The sequence below is a fragment of the Natator depressus genome, chromosome 5 (genome assembly GCF_965152275.1).
Source record: "Natator depressus isolate rNatDep1 chromosome 5, rNatDep2.hap1, whole genome shotgun sequence".
NCBI lineage: Eukaryota > Metazoa > Chordata > Testudines > Cheloniidae > Natator > Natator depressus.
Window position 1 is genome coordinate 44,055,456 of NC_134238.1, and position 24,796 is coordinate 44,080,251.

The 24,796-nt window shown below is 41.6% G+C and overlaps 1 protein-coding gene across 1 annotated transcript in view; it reads right to left on the minus strand.

The window, feature by feature from the left end:
- Positions 1 to 24,796, minus strand: part of JMY (junction mediating and regulatory protein, p53 cofactor) — a 127,078-nt gene that overhangs the window by 60,119 nt on the left and 42,163 nt on the right. Inside the window, exons 3-4 of the mRNA XM_074952671.1 lie at positions 15,079 to 15,229; positions 7,352 to 7,521 (exon numbers count right to left, since the gene is read on the minus strand). Of these exons, the coding sequence (XP_074808772.1) occupies positions 7,352 to 7,521; positions 15,079 to 15,229 (321 nt within the window). The remainder of the gene's footprint in view (positions 1 to 7,351; positions 7,522 to 15,078; positions 15,230 to 24,796) is intronic.

The following is a 24,796-nucleotide window of genomic DNA, read 5'->3' on the forward strand; positions in this document are numbered from 1 at the left end:
CTTTCGCATAAGTGCAGCCAACAGTCATTGGTGCAGCGTCAAGCAGTTTGTTTTACCTTGGTTCTTGCCACTCTCAATGCTTGTAAGGTGTTTTAATTTGGTCTCTCTTGTAGTTGGTTTGGGCTGTGCATCTGGCCTCTATGACTGGTGTCAACGCGCTGGGATGTGTGTCAAACCAGTCGTTAGTCTTATTTTCCTTCTTCCCAAAGACAGACAGGGCTGATCATAGATTGTATTCTTCAGTTGCTCCCATTTCAGCTGGGCACTTGTGGCACAATCACTGGAGTCAAGGGATTCTGGGAGTATGTTTTTGTATTGCTGTGACTTTTCTTGGTCCACAATGGCACTGATGTTAATATAAGGACATCCTTTTACTTTAGATCTGTGTATTTTCTTTGGTTTAAGTCTAACCTTGCTGCATACCAGAGAGTGGTCTGTGTTGCAATCAGCATTTTGGTAGCTATGGGTAATGACGACAGCGTTAAGATTGGTACACCTTCTGATAAGATCCAAATGGTGCCAGTGGCCAGATCTGGGATGTTTCCAAGACACTCTGTGTTGTGGCTTTGTCTGGAAGAATGAGTTTGTTACACAGAGGTTGTAATAGGAACAAAATTCTAGCAGTCTCTGACCATTTCCATTCATCTTACTAGTTCCATGTTGACCAAGACAGTTGGTCCATGCTTCATGATCAGCTCCCACCCTTGCATTGAAGTTCCCTAGCAGGAAAACATATTCATGTTTCGGAATCCTGCTGATGGTGGTGTTCAGCTGGTCACAGAACTGGTCCTTCATGTCAGAAGACGAGGAGAGTGTTGGGGCATACACAATCACAAGGTTGACTGGGCCCCTCAGATGTGAACAAGCATAGTGCCAAAAATTCTCTGATCCATTTATAGGTGGCTCAACCATCCCCAGAAGTGAATTCTTGATGTCAAATCCCACTCCGTGCTCTCGCGTTTCTTCAACGCTGTTCCCCTACCAGAAAAATGTGTAGTTTTTTTCCCTGAGAGCGCCACTTAATGCTAGCCGTGTTTCTTGGAGTGATGCAATATCCACACTGAGTCGTTTCAGCTCATTATTACAGCAGTTTTACGTGCATCATTGATTTCTTGAAGGTCCTCAGATAATCTGGTTGTCATGGTGCGAACGTTCCAGCACCCTATTTTTAAGGATGTTTTCTTTCTTTTACTTGATTTGCCTGGTGTGTTGGTTACAGTCCACTTGTCATGTTATAAAACTCTAAGCTCCAAGCACCCACTGAAGCAGGCAGACTGTGGAGGAACTCCACCCTATTGTCTGGAAGCTGCCCAGTTTTATGGCAGGCAGTGGTTGTCCAGTGAGATATGATGATCTCTCCCACTGTCTGAGACAGCCCCAGGTGCTCAACTCTACAGCAATCGAGTAAGAGCTTAGAACTGCTGCCTCCTGTGTTGTGTCGATGCTCGAGGTGAAGCTAGAGTACTTCTCCAGATCGCAAGCCTAGGCAGATGACATGGAGGCCCTGAGTTGCCTATGCATCAGGACACCCCTCTCAGCATCACTGGTGAAACCCAGAAGAGAGGAAGAACCAATACATCTGGTACCCGATCCACTGCAGGAGTTGGCAGAAAGATACTAAGATATTAGTACCTGACTGCCTTTGGGTCTCCACTACAGATTTTCTGTCTGAGTTTACTCTCGTAGCCTTACATCTCCCAAATTCACCACAAGGCCGTGGGGCTTTTCTGTCATGGTTTGCTCCCTTAGCCTTATGTCCTCTCAAATACACCTCACAAGGCAGTGGGTTTAATGAGCTGCAAGTAGTACCGTCTACTCTCATTACAATAGCAGGCACAGCCTGACCAGATACTAAACTATGAATATGTAGTTTGTAATTTGCATACCACAGTGACACCAAGACACATTATTTTAGTCTATTACTGGGCATCCACATTAAGTTCCTGACTGTGGCCAACAGAACAAGTGGGACATTGATGGCACATTCAACAATTAATAGCTTGTAAAATACTCTGAAACAGGATAACAGGCTTGATTCTTCCCCTAAAAAGAGGGGGAGAGGTATAGAACACAGAAATGGTGTTCTTATGTCAGACAGTGTAGCCTGGTATTTGGCATTTAGAAATTATTTCTCATTGTAAAAGGAAAGCGCTGTATCAGAAGTGTCACAATTGCACCAAACCTATTCTTTATCATCCAAATTTCTAGCATACCAGGGATCTTATACTGTGTCTCTATCTGAGAAGGGAACTTGCCCAGACATGTATCCACAGTATATTTTTCCTTTAAACTGTTTACGTTAAAAGTTTACACAAGCCATTCATTAACTATCTGAAGTGATAAAATTAGTGCTAATAACTTCCATCAATTTAAGAAAGAAAATCAGCATTGTTAAAAATTACATAGTGTTAGCAACTAAAGAGTAATTTGACAGTTCTCTGATCTGCCCTCCAATTTGGAATATTTGCTGAATTGATGACATTCATGGTAGGAATGGTAATGTGTGTGTAGAATCTCAGGATGGCTAACACAGCGAAAAGAAACAGGAAAAACTTTCTGGAGTAAGAAAAGACTTAAAACTGGACTGGAACTCTAGCAACCTGGGTTCTGCTCTGTCACCAATGTCCGGCATCAATTTAGGCAATCACTTAATCTCTCTGGCTCCAATTCAATAAAGCCATTAAGCACATGCTTAACTTTAAGCACTTGAGTAATCTCACCTCTATTCATCAAAGCACTGAACAGGAACTTAAAGTTAAGCATATGCAAGAGATAATAAACTTTCTTTACAGTGCTGTAACTGAGAAATATTGCCTGTATATGGACAAAATGCTCACATTGTTGCTGCTAATGATGGATTGCACACTTAAGAGAAATAGACAAGGCTATCTGGTGGTAAGGCCACTGAACACAAAGCCACACAAGTGTTGCTGGGATGCAAGACTTATCCTGATTAAGTAATACACAATTATGATCTTTTTCCTGCTAAATAGGCTTTCCCTAGGCTGTTGTCATGGTTTATTTTGATTTAGATTCTGACCTTCTACATCAAATAATCACTGTGTTAACATAATTCGATCAATGACTGTTTTGGGGGACAGTCACAATCAGGACCTTCCAGAAAGAAGGAAAATAAAACTCAGACCACAGAGGAAAATGTGATGAGAGCCTGAGCCCTTGGTCAAAGATGCAGTCTTGAAGGGTCATCCTCAAAAGATGTATGCTGTGGTCAGCCAGGGCACTGGGTGAGCCAAAAGACCAGGAGCATATCACTAGCCTTTGGAGATCTCTGGTAACAGTTTTATGCAGTAGGGAACTTAAAAACGGTTTTAAAAAAATAAAAATCTAGAAGGTGACTGAAAAGACCAGTCTCCCACAAATAAAAGTCGAGTTCCCCCTCCCATCCAACATCTTAATGGGCATAAAAAGACAAACAGCATTCCCCATCAGCCAGGATGAAAGAAAAGAAAGGAAATGATTTTGCTTTCATGTAATGTGTAAATAATCTACAGAGTATATATCTTACAAGGTTTTTAAAAAGATATCTGTTGCTTTCACCTTTTGCTTTGCTGATTTGTACATTTTTGGATGGACATAAGAACAACCATACTGGGTCAAGACCAATGGTCCTTTAGCCCAGTATCCTGTCTTCTGACAGTGGCTAATGCCAGGTGCTTCAGAAGGAATGAACAGAATAGAGACTCATCAAGTAATCCATCCTGTCACCCATTCCCAGCTTCTGACAACAGAGGCTAGGGACACTTCAAAGCATTGTTTTGCATCTCTGCCCATTCTGGCTAATAGCCATTGATGGACCTATTCTCCATGAATTTATCTAGTTCTTTTTTGAATCCTGTTATAGTCTTAGCCTTCACAACATCTTCTGGCAAGGAGTTCCACTGGTTGACTGTGTTCTGTGAAGAAATCCTTCATTTTGTTTGTTTTAAACCTGCTGCCTATTGATTTCATTTGGTGGCCCTAGTTCTTGTGTTATGAGAAGGAGTAACTTCCTTACTTACTTTCTCCACACCAATCATGATTTTATAGACCTCTATCATATCTCCCCTTCGTCATCTCTTTTCCAAGCTGAAAAGCCTCAGTCTTATTAATCTCTCCTCATATGGAAGCTGTTCCATACCCTTAATAATTTTTGTTGCCCTTTTCCATACCTTTTCCCATTCCAATATATCTTTTTTCAGATGGGGCGACCACATCTGCACACAGTATTCAAAATGGATTTATAAAGAGACAATATGATATTTTCTGTTTTATTATCTACCCCTTACTTAATGATTCCCAACATTCTGTTCGGTTTTTTGACTGTCAGTGCTCATTGAGTGGATGTTTTCAGAGAACTATTCACAATGACTCCAAGCTCTCTTTCTTGAGTGGTAACAGCTAATTTCGACCCCATCATTTTATATATATAGTTAGGACTATGTTTTCCAATGTGCATTGGTTTGCATTCATCAACATTGAATTTCATCTGCCATTTTCTTGCCCAGTCACCCAGTTTTGTGAAATCCCTTTGTAATTCTTTACAATCTGCTTTGGACTTGACTATCTTGAGTAATTTTGTATCATCTACAAATTTTGCCACCTCCCTGTTTACCCCTTTTTCCAGATCATTTATGAACATGTTGAATTATACTAGTCCCAATACAGACCCTGGGGGGGACACCACTATTTACCTCTCTCCATTCTGAAAACTGACCATTTATTCCTACCCTTTGTTTCCTATCTTTTAACCAGTTACTAATCTAGGAGAAGACCTTCCCTCTTATCCCATGACAGCTTACTTTGCTTAGGAGTCTTTGGTGAGGGATCTTATAATAATCTGATGCAATGTTCTCTATTTATAAATAATCTTGTAACAGATTTATAAACAAACTATTTACAAAGCAGGTCAAGTCTATGGAATTCAGCAACAAGTAAAAAGTCTTCAATGAGACACTGGTGGAAATGCATTGACCAATAACACACTTCCATGTATCCAAACAATTTTACGTATGTATATAGAAAGGGAGCGCTCACTGTGATTTAATACATTTCTGTTTGCCATCATGATGACAAGACTTGGCAACCAGTCCATAAAATGGAATCTGGTCTACCTCTGATGACTCTTTACATAGTTCCTCTCAAACAAAGCATGAGCACAGCAACCACAGATGGAATTTAGGAGGCACAATGCAGAAACAGAAATTTAGTTATGTAAAGATGTGGCTGTTCTTACAGACCACAACAGAAAAGGGTTATGCTTTAACTATGAGGTAAAAACAAAAACAAAAAACAAGACTAGCTTGTCCCTTTGTCTCCAATTCAGAGGCCCCAAGTGTTGATTCATAAATTCCAAGACTGTGGATACACTGGCAAATAAGTATTCACAATTCAGTACAGGTAAGGTTCCACCAATGTAGCAAAAATGGAAGCAGAGGTATAGATGGTGGTAAAAATCCATGAACCCTTACCACAGTACAGCTTCCACCAAGGCTAACACGAGTGGAGCTGCATCAGTGGTGTATTATGGCCCTAATCACAGAAATGTAGGGCAGGAAAGGCCGTCTAGAGGTCATCTAGTCCAGCTCCCTGCACTGATGATGCTATTTTAGGCAAGGCTTTAAAAGCAGAGACTGCATTACCTTCAACAGTGGCTTATTTGAACGTGGTCAATTTGAACAGCTATCACCTTTTCTAAAATGGCTTTTTCAACAGATATCTTTGTGGAATTGGAGTGCTCTTTTTCCAACTTGTATATAGGAAAAGGCAATATACAGTTTTGTTTTAATTTAGTTTATTTAAGAAGAGTGAAAAGAATGTATCATTACGATGAAAAAGTTGATAGAAATATTATAAGGACAACACTCTTAACAGGATTTCCAGTCACAACTTCTAAAATGTTAAGACACAATCCCTTAAGCAACCTTTTTTAGTTATCCATAGAGATTTACAGGAATTAGTCAGCTACATGCCAGCTATCCTACTATTCCCTGAATACAACAGACAGTTACAAATAAATAAAACTTTAGAAGTTGCATGTAAGGGCTATATTAATTACTCAACCTATTCCCTAGCTCATATGCATATAGAGACTATAGATATACTGTATGACTGTTTTTACCACAGTAAAGCAGCAGCAGACTGGTCCTGGCCAACCATGTAATAATGCCATGATTACACTATGGGGCTTCAGAGACCACCATAAGTTTTGTGGATAAAGCACACAATAAGAAGCCCATTTAGATGCAAGGATTCAAAAACTGAGGAGAAAAATGTGAATTTGCCAAAAATAAATCAGGCATAAGTGTTTAAGTCCAAGGAGCGGTTTGTTGCACTTCCCAACATAGAAACGGCATCCAAACAATGCTACTTTGTATTTATCTTTTTAATGCGCTAATTTGTGATAAAAGTGATAATATGATTTTACAATATAGAGATTTGCTCACATGGAAAATTCTGTGTTGAAATCAAAGTTAGAAGATTCTGTTTGTGCACATATTAATCATTTATATGATTCAATGATTCTGGAATCATTTTGGCTAGTGAAACAGGCTTAAATACTTCTTGAGAGAGAGAAAGAGGCAGGTTTACATATCCATGGTTGTAGCAAATTGGAAATTCAGTAGATTTCTAGTTATTTATAGTAAAACACACAAACATCGTCAAAACAAAGTGAGTAACATCCTTCATGAAAGTTGAAGGAGCAAGAATTTTCCACATAGACAATGAAAACCTAAAACAAAGCTTCTTGCTTCTGCAGCTTTCACCAAGTATGCTACCATTTCCCCCCACCCTCATTCCCCATAGACAGTGATTTTTGGTGGGTTGTTTTTGTTGGGGGGAGGGGACAGACTGTCACCTTTTTCTGGATCTCAGATGTTGATGTACATTGAGCCACTGTAGATCCAATGCTGCTCTCAGGCCTCCAAGAGCTCTTTGGAACAATGATGTGCTGAGATTATACACTAGGAGATTTCTGATCCTACTCCTCCCCTCCACACTCCCATTCTATTTGCTCCACTAAGATTGTCAGTAATTTTAAGATTTACTAAAATGAGTCTTCTCAAAGAGTTTCTAGACTGCTTATTAAACAGTACAAGGAAGGAGACAACACAGGGTACTGGAAAATATGGAAGGAAAATGGTACAATACAATATCTACATTGCAACTTGCTGCCATCTACCCAACAAGACTGATGACAGCATCTCCCTCTGCAATGGTAAAAAATTAGAGATTTTTTTGTAAATAGCCTTATAAATGTTTACATAAAAATCTTTAAGAAAATTAAACTCAGAATTAATTCACAACAAATCCCAATATTTTTAATTTTAAATAGATTTGTATGAGAAATTACCTCTTCTTTCAGTGCATGTTTCTTTTGCTCCAAACAGATTTCCTTAGCTCTCATCAGCTGCAGTGTTTCCTTAGAAACTGCATACTGCAGCTTTTCCATACGTTCTACTGCTGCCGCCCATGCTGCCTTACCAAACTTCTTCTGATCTGCTCGCATTCGATCATACACAGCTGTAAAAGAAAAACAGAGCTCCGTTAATACAGATAAAATACACGAAATTTGAGGTGCTGTCAAATTTCATATACAATTTGTTAACGCTATCACAATTCCTATAAACACATCAACAATTTCTGCAATAGTAATAGCTATTATGAAAATAAGTTTCCAGGAGCTTAAACATGATGCACGATTTCTGCAACTACATAATCTCCACAGAACTGTCAGTCTCCATTGTACTTCTGCTCCTGACCACTGCAGACAGTTTGAAATTTAGTAAAATTTTAGAATCCTAGTTTGTTTCAAATTTCTGTTTACTTTGTTTGAGGCACTCGCCATGTTAAGTTTCCAGGTTTATCATCATAATCCAGCCACAAAAGCCACCCACTGACAGAGAATCTAAGGCTTTAAAATAAACAACAAGAACATGCAAACCTCCTGGAACACCTCCTCCCTCAGACATCTCTGGGGGGTATGTGGGAGAAATTATGTAATGGTGGATTTATTATTTTATTTACTGCATTTTCCTAATAGGCTAACCAGACAAAGCTTTAAAACTCTGTGGGAATGTGTTATATAAAATACGGTAGTTTACAATGAGAACACAGATATACAGAGATGCTGATGTAGAGAGCCATCACCTCCAATAATCAAACAGCCTGGGTTCAGTTGCCCAGAAACTGTCCAATCTAACTGAGCTCAGAACTTTGTCAGGGGCTTTTTTTCAGTTGCCTACATCGCACTATAACTATATCTCTACGTAACAGTGAAATATGGACAAATGGCTAAAAACAGGTAGCGTTAAGAAGAAAACACACACTATCAGTACGGAGAAGGGTATGGGACATGGGCAGCTGGTAGATCTGCAAGTGTGTACGACAGGGTGCCTGGGATGGACCACACTGAGAATGCCACCCTCAGGGAAGACTGCAAGAAATAGAGCAGGCAATCCCCAAAGCTGGTGGTATATTCTATAATTAGATTCACCAAGCCAGTAATAAAACAGCTTCCGAAGTACCACACTGGTTAACCAGAAGCCAATACGCAGTCCCCTTTAGGCATTCCAGCCCTTGGCTCCCATCCAGACAGCCAAGTCTAATATATTGAGAAATTATTGAAAACCCATTTCACCATATGTGAGGTTCTTATTAATCCCAAAGGATCAGACACTTATTGACAGGTCAATATGTATCTCAGATCTTACTAAAATATCATGCTGTCAGCCAATCCTTACTAAACTAGTCGAAGATTTATTAATAAAAGAACAGAGTTATAAATGGTTAACAGATCATATACATACAAAAATTATTACAAAATCCTTATATCAGGTTTGCAGCAGTGATGGAATAGACTGCTGGATTGCAAAAGTCTCTGGTAACTTCCAAAAGATTGGAAGGTCCTCAGTCCATAGTTCAAGATGTTCCTTTTAGATGTAAATTCACAGCACAGAGAATTAGAGCAGGAAAGAAGCAAAATGGAGTTGTCTCATGTGTCTTTTCTATTCTTTGCCATGTGCATGGAAATTTACTGTCCCAAAGAAAGCCCACAGTCTGTGTATGGAAAGTTCCTGGCCCAAGATGGAGTCCGGGGTCACATTAACATATCACATGTCCGTATATGTTTTGCTGAATCACAAGGGGTGGCCATTGGCTCCTCACTGTCTGAGGCATCCACAAGAAGACCTGCTGAGTGGGATGAGTTTCTTCAATGGGCCATATGAGAGAGTGGAGTGATCTTACTGGGCCATCAATACGTAGCTCAGGGGTGGCCAAACTTACTGACCCTCCGAGCCACATACAATAATCTTCAAAAGTTTGAGAACCAGGCACACCTGCTGGGGCTTGGGGCTTCTGTCCTGTGGCAGGGGTCTTGGGGCTTCAGCCCTGTGGTGGGACGGGGGTGGGGGGAGTGTCTTAGGGCTTCAGACACGTGGGAGGTGCCTGCTGGGGCTCGGGGCTTCTACCCCACTCCTGCTGAAGGCCCAACCCCAGGAAGGCATCTCCCATGGGGCTGAAACCCTGAGCTCCCTGCCCCAGTCTGGTACGAAGAGAAAGGGGGAGGAGGGGCGGCCGCATTTTAACTGTAAAAAGAGCCACATGCAGCTCGCGAGTGGCAGTTTGACAACCTCTGACATAGGTTTACATTAGGGCGAGACAGCTATCTGGGAAAGTCATCCACGAATACAATACATGTTTAAGATACAAGTACATAGCCAATATTCATAACTTCAGATACAAAGATAACATGCATATAAAGAAGATAATCATACTTAGCAAATCATAACTTTTCCATTGATGCCTTATATGCCGTACTTTGTACCAGATTTATGGAAATTGTCTAACAGTGGTAACAACAGTGATAGAAATGGTCACCTTTCTTATATTCACAGCATCACTGGGGGTACGCAAGCAGCTGGTTGATCTGGAAGTGGGTATAAAATAAGAAAAGTCTAGAAACCTCTGATCTAAATAATACTCTGTCCTGATTCAGTGCAGGGGACGGGACTAGATGACCTACAAGGTCCCTTCCAATCCTACATATCTAAGGGTATGTCTACACTCCCAGCTGAATTGGTGGGCAGCGATCAATTCAGCGGGGATCGATTTATCGCATCTAGTCTAAACGCAATAAAATCGACCCCCAAGGGCTCTCCCATCGATTCCAGCTCTGCGAGAGGAGCAGCTGGAGTCGACAGGGGAGCAGCAGCAGACTCACCACAGTGAAGACACCACAGTAAGTCGATCTAAGTACAGCGACTTCAGCTCTGTTATTCACATAGCTGAAGTTGTGTAACTTAGATCGATCCCCCCCACACCAGTGCAGACCAGGGCTATGATTCTATGATACTTCCAGGGCCCTACATTTTAGCTTTACTGGTTGTAAAGAAAACTTTCCAAATGATAGATAGAGACCCAAGTCTGCAAACAGCCTGAATAATATCTTTAAAATAAGCGTAAGCTTCCACATTTACCTATTGAGTAAAAAGAAAAGAAGTACTTGTGGCACCTTAGAGACTAACCAATTTATTTGAGCATAAGCTTTCGTGAGCTACAGCTCACTTCATCGGATGCATTCAGTGGAAAATACAGTGGGGAGATTTATATACATAGAGAACATGAAACAATGGGTGTTAACATACACACTGTAAAGAGAGTGATCATTTAAGGTATGTTAACACCCATTGTTTCACGTTCTCTATGTACATAAATCTCCCCACTGTATTTTCCACTGAATGCATCCGATGAAGTGAGCTGTAGCTCACGAAAGCTTATGCTCAAATAAATTGGTTAGTCTCTAAGGTGCCACAAGTACTCCTTTTCTTTTTGCGAATACAGACTAACACGGCTGTTACTCTGAAACCTACCTATTGAGTGTTATCTTTGAGCCCTTATAATGGCAATCTAAATGCCGACATTATTTCACTACTAATCATTTTAGCACAATGGTACAAACTATCTCCAGAAGGAACCACCACCTGCCCCCAAATAGCAATATGTGAGGGGCAACATAACTGCAACTCCCCAATATTTATTTATGACCTCCAGGTTGAGGCCCCTGATTTAAGAGAAATATCCAGCTGATGTGTTTAGCCTAAAATTCTAAACTGCCTCCCATATGTTCCCAACTGCTAAGAATCCCAAATGTCATTTTCTACCTACCAAAGCCTCCAGCTACCCTTAACAACTTCTACAGTGCAGTTGTGTGTTCAATACAAATCTGCAGCACTAAGAAAATTAAGAATTATGGGGCAACAAAATTACATTTTAAAATTAAATTGAACACCATAGTGAATACTGTAAACTGTGTATTTAACGTAACAAAAACATTTTATTTTAAAATTTGAAGCTGTTGGAAAATCCAGGCTCCTTGCTACAGAATTAGGTTCAAGTTAACCATACAGAGTACAGGAAGACCTGGTCATAACCAGATGAAACAGAACTTAATCATAGAATCATAGAATATCAGGGTTGGAAGGGACCCCAGAAGGTCATCTAGTCCAACCCCCTGCTCGAAGCAGGACCAATTCCCAGTTAAATCATCCCAGCCAGGGCTTTGTCAAGCCTGACCTTAAAAACCTCTAAGGAAGGAGATTCTACCACCTCCCTAGGTAACGCATTCCAGTGTTTCACCACCCTCTTAGTGAAAAAGTTTTTCCTAATATCCAATCTAAACCTCCCCCATTGCAACTTGAGACCATTACTCCTCGTTCTGTCATCTGCTACCATTGAGAACAGTCTAGAGCCATCCTCTTTGGAACTTCTTCAGGAACCTTCCAGGATAGCAAAAGTCCCTTGCCTGATCAAGATTAGGACTCATTTATCTTGAGCATCAACCACTACTTGGGCTGAGACAGAAAACCATTCACTGATTTAAACTATGCAGGGCAATTACATAACATTACTTGAACACTTCTGCTAAGCAAAACTGGCTGAAATTCAGGATTTCACAGATGAAGCAATCAGTCTCCAGGCCCCAGATCCTCAAAGAAATTTAGGCCTAAAACCGGGCCCAGGTGTTTAAAGCAGTGGTACCCTCAGTAAGGGATAGCTCTTGAGTGGCAAGCTAGTAACATGGTTACTCACACCTTGCTTCCTCACTCAGTAACAAAATCTGTCCTTATTTTTATTATTCTTAGAATTACCATAGAGCCTAGGAGCCCTAATCATAGATGAGGACCCCATTGTGGCAGGCACTGTACAAATATGAACAAAAAGAGCTACCCAAAAGACCTGACAATCTAAATATAAGCCAAGAGACAACAGAGGGATGGATGGATGCAGTGTTGTAGCAATGTCAGTCCCAGGATATTGGGGACAAGGTGGGTGAGGTAACATCTTTTATTGGACCACCTTCTGTTGGTGAGAGAGACAAGCTTTTGAGCTTACACAGAGCTCTTCTTCAGGTCTGGGAAACCTATTCAGAGTGTCACAACTAAATACAAGGTGGAACAGATTGTTTAACGTTAAGTAATTAACACATTTTTTCAAGGGACCATTCTAACTACTTCACCTTCGTTGATGGCAAGTAAGTCACAGGAAAACATTTTTCTTTATCAGTTAACATGCTTTCTGACTTAAAGTCTTGTCTATACTACACAGTGCACTTATTTAACTAAATGAGGTCTTTAAAAATTCACTGTAGTTAAACAAGTTTAACCCTTGCTTAAATCAGTGTAGCTTGCATTGGTAAGATATTGACTTAAGCTAAATCAATACAAGGAAGGGTCAGATCAATTTAAGCATGTCTACTTTAGGGTTTAACTAGAGTGACTTTTAAATTGATTTAGTTAAACTGGTGCATTTTCTAATATAGAAAAGGCCTTAGTTGCCAGACTTCCAACCAGCAGATACCTTTTGCAGATGAACCTGGGTAAAGTATTCTCTAAGTAGTGTAGCAAGATAACATAGGTTTACAAGATTCTTACAGTTCTGTAAGGTCTAACTGATGAGAGAAAGGAACAAGAAAAGCTGAGTCAGATGAAAGAGTGAGACAAAATTGATATTATGGTTGCCACCTGCCTGAAAAAGAAGAATATCCTGCAGGAATTCTCGTCTGCATGGGGGTTGCCTAATCACAAAAAGTGCTGCTGTGCAGGAGCACAAACACTATTGCATTGAGGGGGCATTTTTGTTTGCTATTGTGGTTGTTCAAGAAGGAGGACCGATTAAAGAGAGAGATGGACAGGCAGAAACAGGAGGAAGGGGGGTGGGAGCTCTAGTTTCCTCTAAGGGAAAGAAAAGCACAACACCACAGACTTTAAGGTCAGAAGGGACCATTGTGATCATCAATTCTAGTCTGACCTGCACGCTGCAGGCCAAAGAACCTCACCTACCCTTTAATAGACCCATAACCTCTGGCTGAGTTACTGAATCCTCAATCATGATTTAAAGACTTCAAGTTACAGAGAATCCACCATTTATTCTAGTTTAAACCTGCAAGTGACCCATGCCCCATGCTGCGGAAGAAGATGAAAACCCCCCAGGGTCTCTGCCAATCTAACCCAGTGAATTAGACCCCAAATATGGTAATTAGTTAGACCCAGAGCATGTCGGCAACACCTACCAGCCAGACACCTGGGAAAGATTTGCCTGTAGTAACTCAGAGCCCTCTCCATCTACTGTCCCATTACTGGCCGTTGGCGACGTTGCTATCAGTCACAGATCAGCTACATGCCATTGAGGGCAGTCTCATCATAACATCCCTCCATAAACTTATCAAGAACAGTCTTGAAGCCAGTTAGGTTTTTTGCCCCCACTGCTCTGTTTGGAAGGCTGTTCCAGAACTTCACTCCTCTGATTGTTAGAAATCTTCATCCAATTTCAAGCCTAAATTTGTTGATGGCCAGTTTATATCCATTTGTTCTTGTGTCTGCATTGGTGCTTAACTTAAATAACTCCTTTTCCACCCTGGTATTTATCCCTTTGATGGATTTATAAAGAGCAATCAGATCTCCCCACAGCCTTCTTTTGGTTAAGCTAAACAAGCCCATCTCTTTGAGTCTCCTCTCATAAGGTAGGTTTTTCCATTACTGGGATAATCTTGGAGCCCTTCTCTGCACCTGTTCCAATTTGAATTCATCTTTCTTAAACCAGAATTTCACACAGTATTCCAGATGAGGTCACACCAGTGCCTTGCACAGTGGTACTAACACTTCCCTGTCTCTACTGAAAATGCCTCGCCTGATGCATCCTAGGACTGCATTAGCCTTTTCCACAGCTGCATCACATTGGCGGGTCATAGTCATCCTGTGATCAACCAATACACCAAGATCTTTCTCCTCCTCTGTCACTCCCAACTGATACATACCCAGCTTATAGCAAAAATTCTTCTTGTTAGTCCCTACATGCATGACCTTGCACTTCGCTCTATTAAATTTTATCCCATTTCTATTACTCCAGTTTATAAGGGAATCCAGATCTTCTTGTATATTCCAGTCCTCCTCTATATTGGCAATACCTCCCCACTCTGTGTCATCTGCACATTTTATTAGCACATTTCCACTTTCTGTGCCAAGTACCATAATAAAAATGTTAAATAAGATTGGTCCTAAGACTGATCCCTGAGGAACTCCACTAGTAACCTCCCTCCAGCCTGACAGTATGACAGAATTCACCTTTCAGTATGGCCCATTGTAGTCTCCCTTTAACCAGTTTCTTATCCACCTTTCAATTTTCATACTAATCCCCAACTACTCCAATATAACAAATAACTTCCCATGTGGAACCTTATCAAATGCCTTAGTGAAATCCAGGTAGATTAGAACTACTTCATTGCTGTTGTCTAAAAAATCAGTTATCTTCTAAAAGAAGGAGAGCAGGTTGGTCTTGCACAATCTACCTTTTGTAAAACCATGTTGCATTTTATCCCAATTACCATTAACATCTATGCCTTTAACTACTTTCTCTTTCAAAATTTGTTCCAAGACCTTGCATACAACTAGGGTCAAACTAAGAGGCCTGTAGTTTCTCAGATCCTTTTTTTAAAAAAAGGGGGGAAGTGAACTATTAAAATTCAACTTCGATTTCAAATAACCTTTATATGAAAAAAATAAGACAGTGGAAAATGGTTACCTTTCTGTGCTTTGGCTGTTATTTCGAAGTACTTAACAGTAAGATCCTGAATAGAAAGGACAGCCATGTGGGCTTTCCGCTGCCAATCTGCATCTTCTTTTTGTAGGCTCTCAATTCTCCTGGGACCTAGGTAATCATTCTCTATGGAGATCTGAAAATAAATCAGTCCATCATTAACATCAACAAATTAAATTCTGTCAATGGCAGCTAGTTGCAGTCAACCTGGGTGAATAGAAATGATTTTTTTTTAAATGGGAAAAAAAAAACTTTAAATGCTCATTTATGCTGAAAAAGAACAAGTGTAGGGCCTCACTAACATTCTTACTGTGAGAACAGAAACTCAAAACAACAAATTGGTAAACGAATAGCCCATACTACGTTGCAACCAAAGCCACCTTCGACAAGTCAAAATAGCTTAAATGCTTCAACCAATGAAGGTTTGCAGTCTGAAGTCAATGCAAGTTGTACTCTGAGGTAGAACTAGGCACAATTTTTCAGCAAATTACTTATTTGTCAAAAATTGCAGCTTCAGTTGATACTGAACTGTTAGAAAATGTGTGTAAGGTTCACAAAAGTGTCTATCAAACCAAAATAAAGAAAAAGTAAAAGAAAAGGAAAAAAAAGACATTTTAGTAAATGTTGAAACAAAACATTCTGTTTCAACCCATTTCAAGACAATTTTGTTTAGATTTTTTGCATTTGGACAAAAGCCAAAGAGAACTATTTTAAAAAATGCTTTGAAGGAGGGGTTTTGAGGGGGAGGAGGCCTAGCTTATAACCTTTAGCTCACTGATTAGAGTACTCTAGGATGTGGGTTCAATTCCCCCCTTAAGCCTGACACAAAGAATAGGTTAATTGACTTGCCAAGCTCCCAAAGTCTTTGGCCAAGCCAGAAATTAAACCCAATTTCGCAGTCCAGTACTCTATACGTTAACTATTCTTCCTCCCCAGCTGACTCTTCCACCAGCAGCAAGTTCCAACTGGAACAGGTACAGAGAAGGGCTACTAGGATGATCCGAGGAATGGAAAACTTGTCTTATGAAAGGAGACTCAAGGAGCTTGGCTTGTTTAGCCTAATTAAAAGAAGGTTGAGAGGAGATATGATTGCTCTCTATAAATATATCAGAGGGATAAATACCGGAGAGGGAGAGGAAGCTCAGTACCAATGTGGACACAAGAACAAATGGATATAAACTGGTCACCAGGAAGTTTAGACTTGAAATTAGACGAAGGTTTCTAACCATCAGAGGAGTGAAGTTTTGGAATAGCCTTCCAAGGGAAGCTGTGGGGGCAAAAGATCTATCTGGCTTTAAGATTAAACTCGATAAGTTTATGGAGGAGTTGGTATGATGGGATAACATGATTTTGGTAATTAACTGATCTTTAAATATTCATGGTAAATAGGCCTAATGTCCTGTGATGGGATGTTAGATGGGGTGGGATCTGAGTTACCCAGGAAAGAATTTTCTGTAGTATCTGCCTGGTGAATCTTGCCCATATGCTCAGGGTTTAGCTGATCGCCATATTTGGGGTCGAGAAGGAGTTTTCCTCCAGGGCCTCTTCCAATCTGCCCTGGAGGTTTTTCGCCTTCCTCTGTAGCATGGGGCACGGATAACTTGCTGGAGGATTCTCTGCTCCTTGAAATCTTTAAACCACAATTTGAGGACTTCAATAGCTCAGACATAGGTGAGGTTTTTCGCATGAGTGGGTGGGTGAGATTCTGTGGCCTGCGTTGTGCAGGAGGTCAGACTAGATGATCATAATGGTCCCTTCAGACCTTAGTATCTATGAATCTATGAGTTTCTACAGGACAAATAAAGTCTTTATTTATACAAGTTTGCCTTTATATTGTGCCCTGCTGCAATACCAGTGTACTGCCATTGCACTCAGTGGGCTTGTAAACAATTCTGTTCATGTACAAGAACGGAATACATTTACTCTTCCTCAAACATTCTGGCTCTGAAGTGCTATGAGGAGTAAAAAGCAAAACAAATTTTGCACATCAATTCTGAATATACCCTGGGAGCAGAATATATTGAGTAATATCATGCCAATTTCACATAGCCTCTTTTCATATTAAAAAGGCATTTTACATTAAACCTGATTTTTCTGGAAGGGGTCTGAGATTAACATTTTATTCTAAAAGTTGGAGAATTAATCCCAGAGAAGAAACAAGTCAGCAAGGCACTTATTACTGAATGTTAACACTCTGGAGTGACAGATTTGATTGATGGCGTCTTTTCCTTTTAAGGAAGTTGCAACTTATTGAGAACCTATGCTTCCTGGCTCAATCAATTTTTTCAAGTGAGTCACCAAACAGCTTGCTGCCTCTGACAGCCTAATGTATCAGTAGAGTGGAACTGAAATAATTACCCTACAAATTTATCCTAATTGTGAGCTCAAGAGTGAAAAGTGAAATAAAGTGTATAAAATGTCACAATAACCTATCAACAAAAAATGTTGATTGGAAAAGGTGCAAAAGTGAGACTGAATTATTCCAAACAAAAAGGCCTATTGATATAACTCAAGGACTGTATTAAGATCATGCCTGGCAAATACAAAAAGTGAGAGTCAATAAACCATAATTGACGTGTTGGAAATCAGGCCTACTGGTAGACAAAATAATGCAAGAATGAACTACTATGCCCATTGCTCTCTTTTGTGGTCCTCAAAAAGAAAAAGGGAAATTGGCAGAGCAGCAGCAAAGGGGGACAAATGCTGACTGAAAGAAGGGGAAGAAATGAGCTTCACCATCATGCTGCTACCTCCTGCTGTCTCTTGGGATCAACTGTAACATCGCTGGGCCTTTGTCATCCTGATCCCAAGAGATGTCCTGACCAGACCAGGCCAAGAGGGACCCAGATGATATTGCCACCTCTATCAGATTCAGCTAAATCCTGACCACCACCAGGAATGTAAGACTGTCTCTCTCTCTCTCTGTCACACACACACACACACGACCCTTTTTCCTTCCCCACCTTATTTCTTCTTTCCTATGCTTGCAAAGTGAGAATCAACACCAGAGGAAAAAAAGCTGCATTTTCTATCTTCTACAATGCCACAACACCACAAACAATTGCATTTTTGATCAAACGTACCCCCAAAAGGTATTAATTCTAATTCAATAAGGTTTAACTTTATTTAACTTTATTTAATTCCATAAGGTCTGTTCAGGATATTGTCAGTCTGTAACAGCAGGTTCCTATTCCCTCCTAGGGCCAGATGGGATTGAACAAGGAAGACAGGGCCCTTGCTCTTAAAAGTATGTCATTACTTCCCCAGGAAAGTCCTCAAAGTTTGTTTTTGTTTTTAAGGTGTGCTGAGGAGGGAAGAGAAAGTGGGTGTGCTATGGGCACCATGATTTCAGAAATGGGACCTGCAACCGTGGCTTTTTCCTGAAATCTCATACTGTATACATCTCCCTCAGCTAGGAATCCTCCCCCTCCCTTCCCTTGGTTTTTGAACTTTTCCAGCTTCTTTGCACAACCAGTCAATGCAATAAGGGCAAAATTGTGACAGGAAATAGACTCTGGCCAGGCCACACTACTGCCTGAAGTGGGAATTTGCTGTCCTGCCCATCTTCCCTCCACCAGCATTACCACGAGTTACCCAGGACTAGAGGGTAGAAAAGGATAAATAAGATGTGCCAACAGCTGTTAAAGTAATACGAAAGAATGAAAGCAAGTTGAGGGAGCAGAGTATATCGATGAGACAAGGCAGTATACTGAAGAAAAAAAATATATAGTTTTATATGTAGGGGGTGTTTTGGACCAAAAGTTATCAAAGCTACTTCAGTGCATTCCTGCAACCAGAACACCATTCAGACCTGACATTGACTTGGTTGATATATCAGCAAGTGAGACTGTATTTCAGCTCCATCCTCCCTCCAAAGATTATTATTAAAAACCTGTAGAACCAGCTGTAACATAGCTATACTCCCAAAGATATGTCCAAAAATGTATTTACACACTCCCTATCCAGTCTAAATAAGTTATCTAAACTTTGAAACAAACTTGGGCTTTTAGGCTCTAACTTCTTGAATGCTAAGATGGAACTGAACATTGATCAATCAAATTTTTCCCTTTAACTTCTCATACCTTATGGAGCTCTAAATTTGTTTGGGTTGTTTTGTTTGGTTGGTTTTTTTACAAGCACACAGAGTCCACATCTTCACTACAGTCCACAATAATGCTCAGATCCCTTTCCTGACTTGATACAGCTAACAAGATATTAGGATGAACAAATGGAAATGTAGACTCACACAGAAGATATTATAACTCCACTGTTTAATGAAATGTTGCACCATCATATGGACTCTGTATGCAGTAGCGGTCACCATCTCAAAAACGTATTGTTGCGGAATTAAGTGGAGGGGAATCAGAGAAAGGGGAGAATGATTAGGGTATGAAAGAGCTCTCATGAAAAGTGAGAAGATTAGGACTGTTTATCTTGGAAATGGAGATGAAGAAGAAGGAACATAAAACTGTATATAAAATTATATTCAAAACACTACATTAAGAAAGTTAAACTTGCAAAGTCAAGTGCCCATAGTTTAGGAACTGCCAGAATTAACGCTGTCCATGCAACTTAATTCTGTCCCCTTGTGTTTATGAATTATGATGCAGCAGTCTCTGTCTTTAGTGACATGATCATATACTATTTTTGCAACTGATTCATTCAGTGAATGTGCAGTTAATCAATATTCCTTTTTATCCTGCTGATTCAAAGCATGCCCCCCAATCTTATTTAACATATACCATCCAAACCCTGTGCTGAATACAAAATTGTTAGTTTCCTGCTGGGCATTTCTATCATGCTCTCACCAAGTGTTTCACAAACCTTAATGAATTTATCTCCACAACATCCCTGTGAGAACAGGTGGTGGTATCCCCATGATGCTGGCTTCCTTCTTAAAGTACTTTGAGATCTACTGAGGAAAAGTGCCACGTAAGACTCCAGTTCCAGTTGCAAGGGCTTAGCACTTCTGCAAATCTGGTCACACGTGTCTCACACTGGGCACCCAGGAAATGAGGAACTCAATTAATGACGGTCTGTGAAAAGTTTGGTTTAAGTGACTTACCCAACATCACACAGGAACTCTGTGGCAGAAGCAAGGATAGAATCTAATTCTTCAGGGTGGCACTTAATTTCCTTAATCAGTAGACCATGCTTTCTTCCTACAATCCCATCTCATTCACTACACACCTTCCAACTTCTGCAACAAATGAAGCAGGGTTCCTACAGACAGTCTCATTCACTACACAACCCTGATTGGTTCTCATCCTGTGCACTGAATAAGGCAAGGGTTTGGGGTGCAGGGGAGAGGCGGGATGTGGAAATAGATCATACAATAAAAGATCGTCATAATGCGCACACACACAGGCCAAATTAAGGTTCCATCAGCAACATTTCAGATTCCGAAGAGTGTACTCTGGTGGTTAGAGCATTAAGCCCATGTGCCCCATAGCCTGTCTTTGTCCACCAGCTCTTCTATTTATTCCAACCCAGCTCCTGCCTCCTTGCTTCTTTTACAACCGCCCTTCCTACCCACCCCTACCCTGCCCCAAAACCAGTTTCAGTCACTTCTTCCTATCTGTTGACTCCATCCCATGGTTCCTGGCCAACCACAGTTTGATATTCTGTACCTCATGGGAACACCCTACACACCCATATTCATCCTTATAAAATGATTGTGTGGTATCCAATGTAAAGTTTGTCATGTCGGGTGTCTTCGGAAGGCTCATGATGCACTAAGCATTGTTCTAGTGATTTTATAGTAATTGTTGTTACAGTAATGTTGTAGTAATGTTATAGGTTATAATTCCATGTATACTCTTATGAGGCTGAAAATGTGTCTTCATGGCTTAAAATAAGCCCAGGCAAAAACTCTCCAAGAGCAGAGAGGCAGTTCACACCTCATCAGGACATGTATGGGACAAACCCAGCCCAGCCTCACAGGAACAAAGGACCTGGCCTAGGCAGCAACAAAAGGATCTGTTGGACTTTCGAGTGAGTCAACCTCCTTCCTTTGGTCAGTTTGCGACTGCGATGAGGTAATGCTCACCTGACTCTGAAGGGAGGGAGGGGGCAGAGCCAAGAGGGAAGAAAGAACATGATAAAAGGGAGAGACTTTTGCCATGCTCTTCCTCTCTCTTCCACCTCCATCTACAGACATCACCACCAAGCAACTGAAGCACTGATCAAAGAGGGGAGCCTGGCTGAAGGGCAACCAGCCAGCCTGTGGTGAGAAGCATCTAAGTTTGTAAGGGCACTGAAAGTGTTAAGATCAGCTTAGAATGCATTTTGTTTTTATTTCATTTGACCAAATCCAACTTGTTATGCTTTGACTTATAATCACTTAAAATCTATCTTTATAGTCAATATATCTGTTTGGTTTGAAGCATGTCAGAGACTCCCCTTAGGATAACAAGCCTGGTACATATCAATTTCTTTGTTAAATTGACAAACTCCTATAAGCTTTCAGCGTTCAGCGGGCATAACTGGACACTGCAAGATGAAGGTTCCTAGGGTTATGTCTGGGACCGGAGACATTGGCTAGTGTCATTCGGTTTCAAGTAGCTGGGAGCAGCTTACATGCCAGAGGCTGTGCGTGAACAGCCCAGGAGTGGGGGTTCTCACAGCAGAGCAGGGTAAGGCTGGCTCCCAGAGTCAAGGATTGGAGTGACCTAGCAGATCACCAGTCCAGATAACACCAGAGGGGAACGTCACACACCCCCTCTGCTACTTCTCACCATCTGGCATCTGCACATTCCTTCTGCCACCAACACTTCTTGCCCCTCTGCTTTCCAGTCAAGATGTTTCCTCCTCTTCCTCCATGCTGCCTGGACAACAGCAAGGGGAACAACGAGAGCACAGGAGAGAGAGAGAGAGTCTCCCCTGCAAATGCTTCTCCATTCTGCTGGGAGCACCCCCTGCAACCTTCTGCAGCAGCATACTCAGTGCAGGCAGGCTCCTTACAGCATGTGGCTGCCACACTAAGTCTTCACTCAGCAGGTGTAAATCAAGATTTTTCAGAGGCTCATAACTTAGGCAAAAGCATATTTCTAACACCAGGTCAACTCCTTGCCCAATTTCAAGTCCATACACCAAACCATAGAGGTGTTAACAGCTTCTAAATGAGACAATTGGAAGATTTTATTTTAACATGGGGGGAAAAGAACAAAGCAGCCCACAACTGATCTGGGAGCTCCTGGACATCGCCAGAGAAGCTGTAGCACTGGGGAGAGGGTGGGGAGAATGAGAGAAGGAAAGGGTTACTTACTGTACCTGTGGTTCTTCAAGATGTGATACAGACATGTATTTCAGGTAGGTGTGTGTGTGCTCAAGAGCTGGAGACTTTTGTCTAGCAGTACCCATATAGAGGCAGTGCTCACACCTCATGCCTAGAGCCCCTCTCCTGGCTTTTTGAGGTGGTGCTACACTGACCTCCCTCAGTTCCCTCGCAACAAACGTCCAGGGAAAGCCTCTGATGCAGAGGGGATGGAGGGTGGGTCATGGAATACATCTGCATTATATATTGAAGAACCACAGTTACAGTAAGTAACCTGTCAAACATAAAGCTAAGGCATAAAATCCCTCCTTTACCTGTAAAGGGTTAATCAGTTCCATTAACCTAGTTGGCACCTGACCAGAAGGACCAATGGGGAAAGAAGATACTTTGTTTTTGTAAACAAGATACTTAGGTTTTTGTTTGTCTCCGGAGAAAAAGAGAGAGACCAAACAAGTAATCCAGCTCCTACTGAATGATACATCTAAAATTATAGAAATAGTAAGTAATAGCAAGAAAATGCGTTACAGTATCTTTTGTTTTAGCTTGTGAATTTTCCCTATGCTAAGAGGAAGGTTTATTCCTGTTTTTTTGTAATTTTAAAGTTTTGCCTAGAGGTGAATCCTCTGTGTTTTAAATCCTATTACCCTGTAAAATTATCTTCCATCCTGATTTTACAGAGGTGTTTATTTTACTTTTTTTCCTCTTTATAATAAAAGTTCTGCTTTTAAGAATATGATTGGTGTTTTCAGTGTCCCAAAAACCCAAGGGTCTGGTCTGTGCTCACCTTGTTTACTCTCAAGCCTCCCCAGGATGAAGGGGTTTAGGGGGATATTTTTGGGAAACAGGAACTCCAAGTGGTCCTTTTCCGAAATCTTTGTCTAACTCACTTGGTGGTGGCTTGTGCCTTGGGGAAGTTTTTAACCTAAGCTGGTAGAGATAAGCTTAGAGGGTCTTTCATACTGGTCCCCACATTTGTACCCTAGAGTTCGGAGTGGGGAGGGAACCCTGACATAACCATTGTTTCTTCTTCTAGCAGATGTAGACATGTATTCCAAGCTGGTTACTAGCAAGCAGTACCCCCATTCGGAGGCAGGACTGGGAGTCTACCTGAGCAAAGACTGTAGGTCTGCTCTTCCCACATTAGCGTCCGTTCCAAAAAGAAGCGGTGATCGAAAATGGTCCATAAATGTATGCACAGGCGACCATGTGGCCAACCTACAAACATCCAATATGGAAATATCATTGAGGAATGCCACTGACATTGCCTGTGCTCTCATCAGATATGTTCCTAACTGCTGAAGAGGCGCCTGGAAGTGGTCAGTCGGCAGGAACGCCCTCAATTTTGTGGAATCTAACAGGGTCCCAATGAACTCTATTTGCTGAGTGGGGGCCAAGGTCAACGTCACGGTGTTTAGAACAAGTCCCAAACGGTCAAGCGATCATAGTGTGGTTTCAACATGGGTGAGAACCTCCTCCCTAGAGCTGCCCTTCAGAAACCAGTTGTCGGGGTAGAGAAGATATGGATCCCCTTCCTCTTGAGGTAGGCCATGACCACTGCCATACATCTGGTGAAGCAGGAAGCAGGAGAGAGGCCGGATGGGAGAATCGTGTACTCAAAGTGGCAGACTCCTACCACAAAGCGAAGATACTTCCTGTGACTTGGCAGAATGGCCACATGGAAGTAGGTATCTTGAAGGTCCAGAGCAGCAAACCAGTCATAGGTACCGACTCCATTGGTGCTCCACTCCTGGAGCACCCAGGGAAAAAAATCAGTGGATGCTGAGCACTCACCGGCAGCCTCCCACCCGCTGGCAGCCCCACCAATCAATTCCTCCTGCTCCCTCTCAGCGCTGCCCACCCACTGTGAATCAGCTGTTCCGCAGCGTGCCGGAGGCACTGGGAGGGAGGAGGAGAGTGGAGATGGGGCGCACTCAGGGGAGAGGGCGGAACTGGGCAGGAAGAGACAGGACGGAGATGAAGCATGGGGGGTTTGGGGGGGGAGCAAGAGTTGAGCACCCCTGGTGCCCGGAGACCAGTCATGAACCAGTCAGTCATTCTTAGACAAAGCAGGGAGGATAACAGAAAGAGTGACCATGCTGAACTCACATATTAGATGAATTTGTTGAGTCCACAGAGTTCGAGGGTGGGTCTCATCCCACCCTTGGATTTCGACAACATCAGGAAAAAACAGGAGTAGAACTTGTGACTGTGGGGTTCTTGTGGAACCTCCTCCATTGCTCCCAATGCTAGAAGAGCAGTATCTTGTGAGAGGGGTCCTGAAGGAGGACTGGGAGAAGGGTGGGGAGGGGGCATTGAGAGGAACTGGATGGCATAGCCCAATCTGACAGTACCTGGAACCCAGCCATCAGACATCATCATTGAGACCCAAGCATCATAAAAATGAGCCAGCCTGTCTCCAAAGGAACA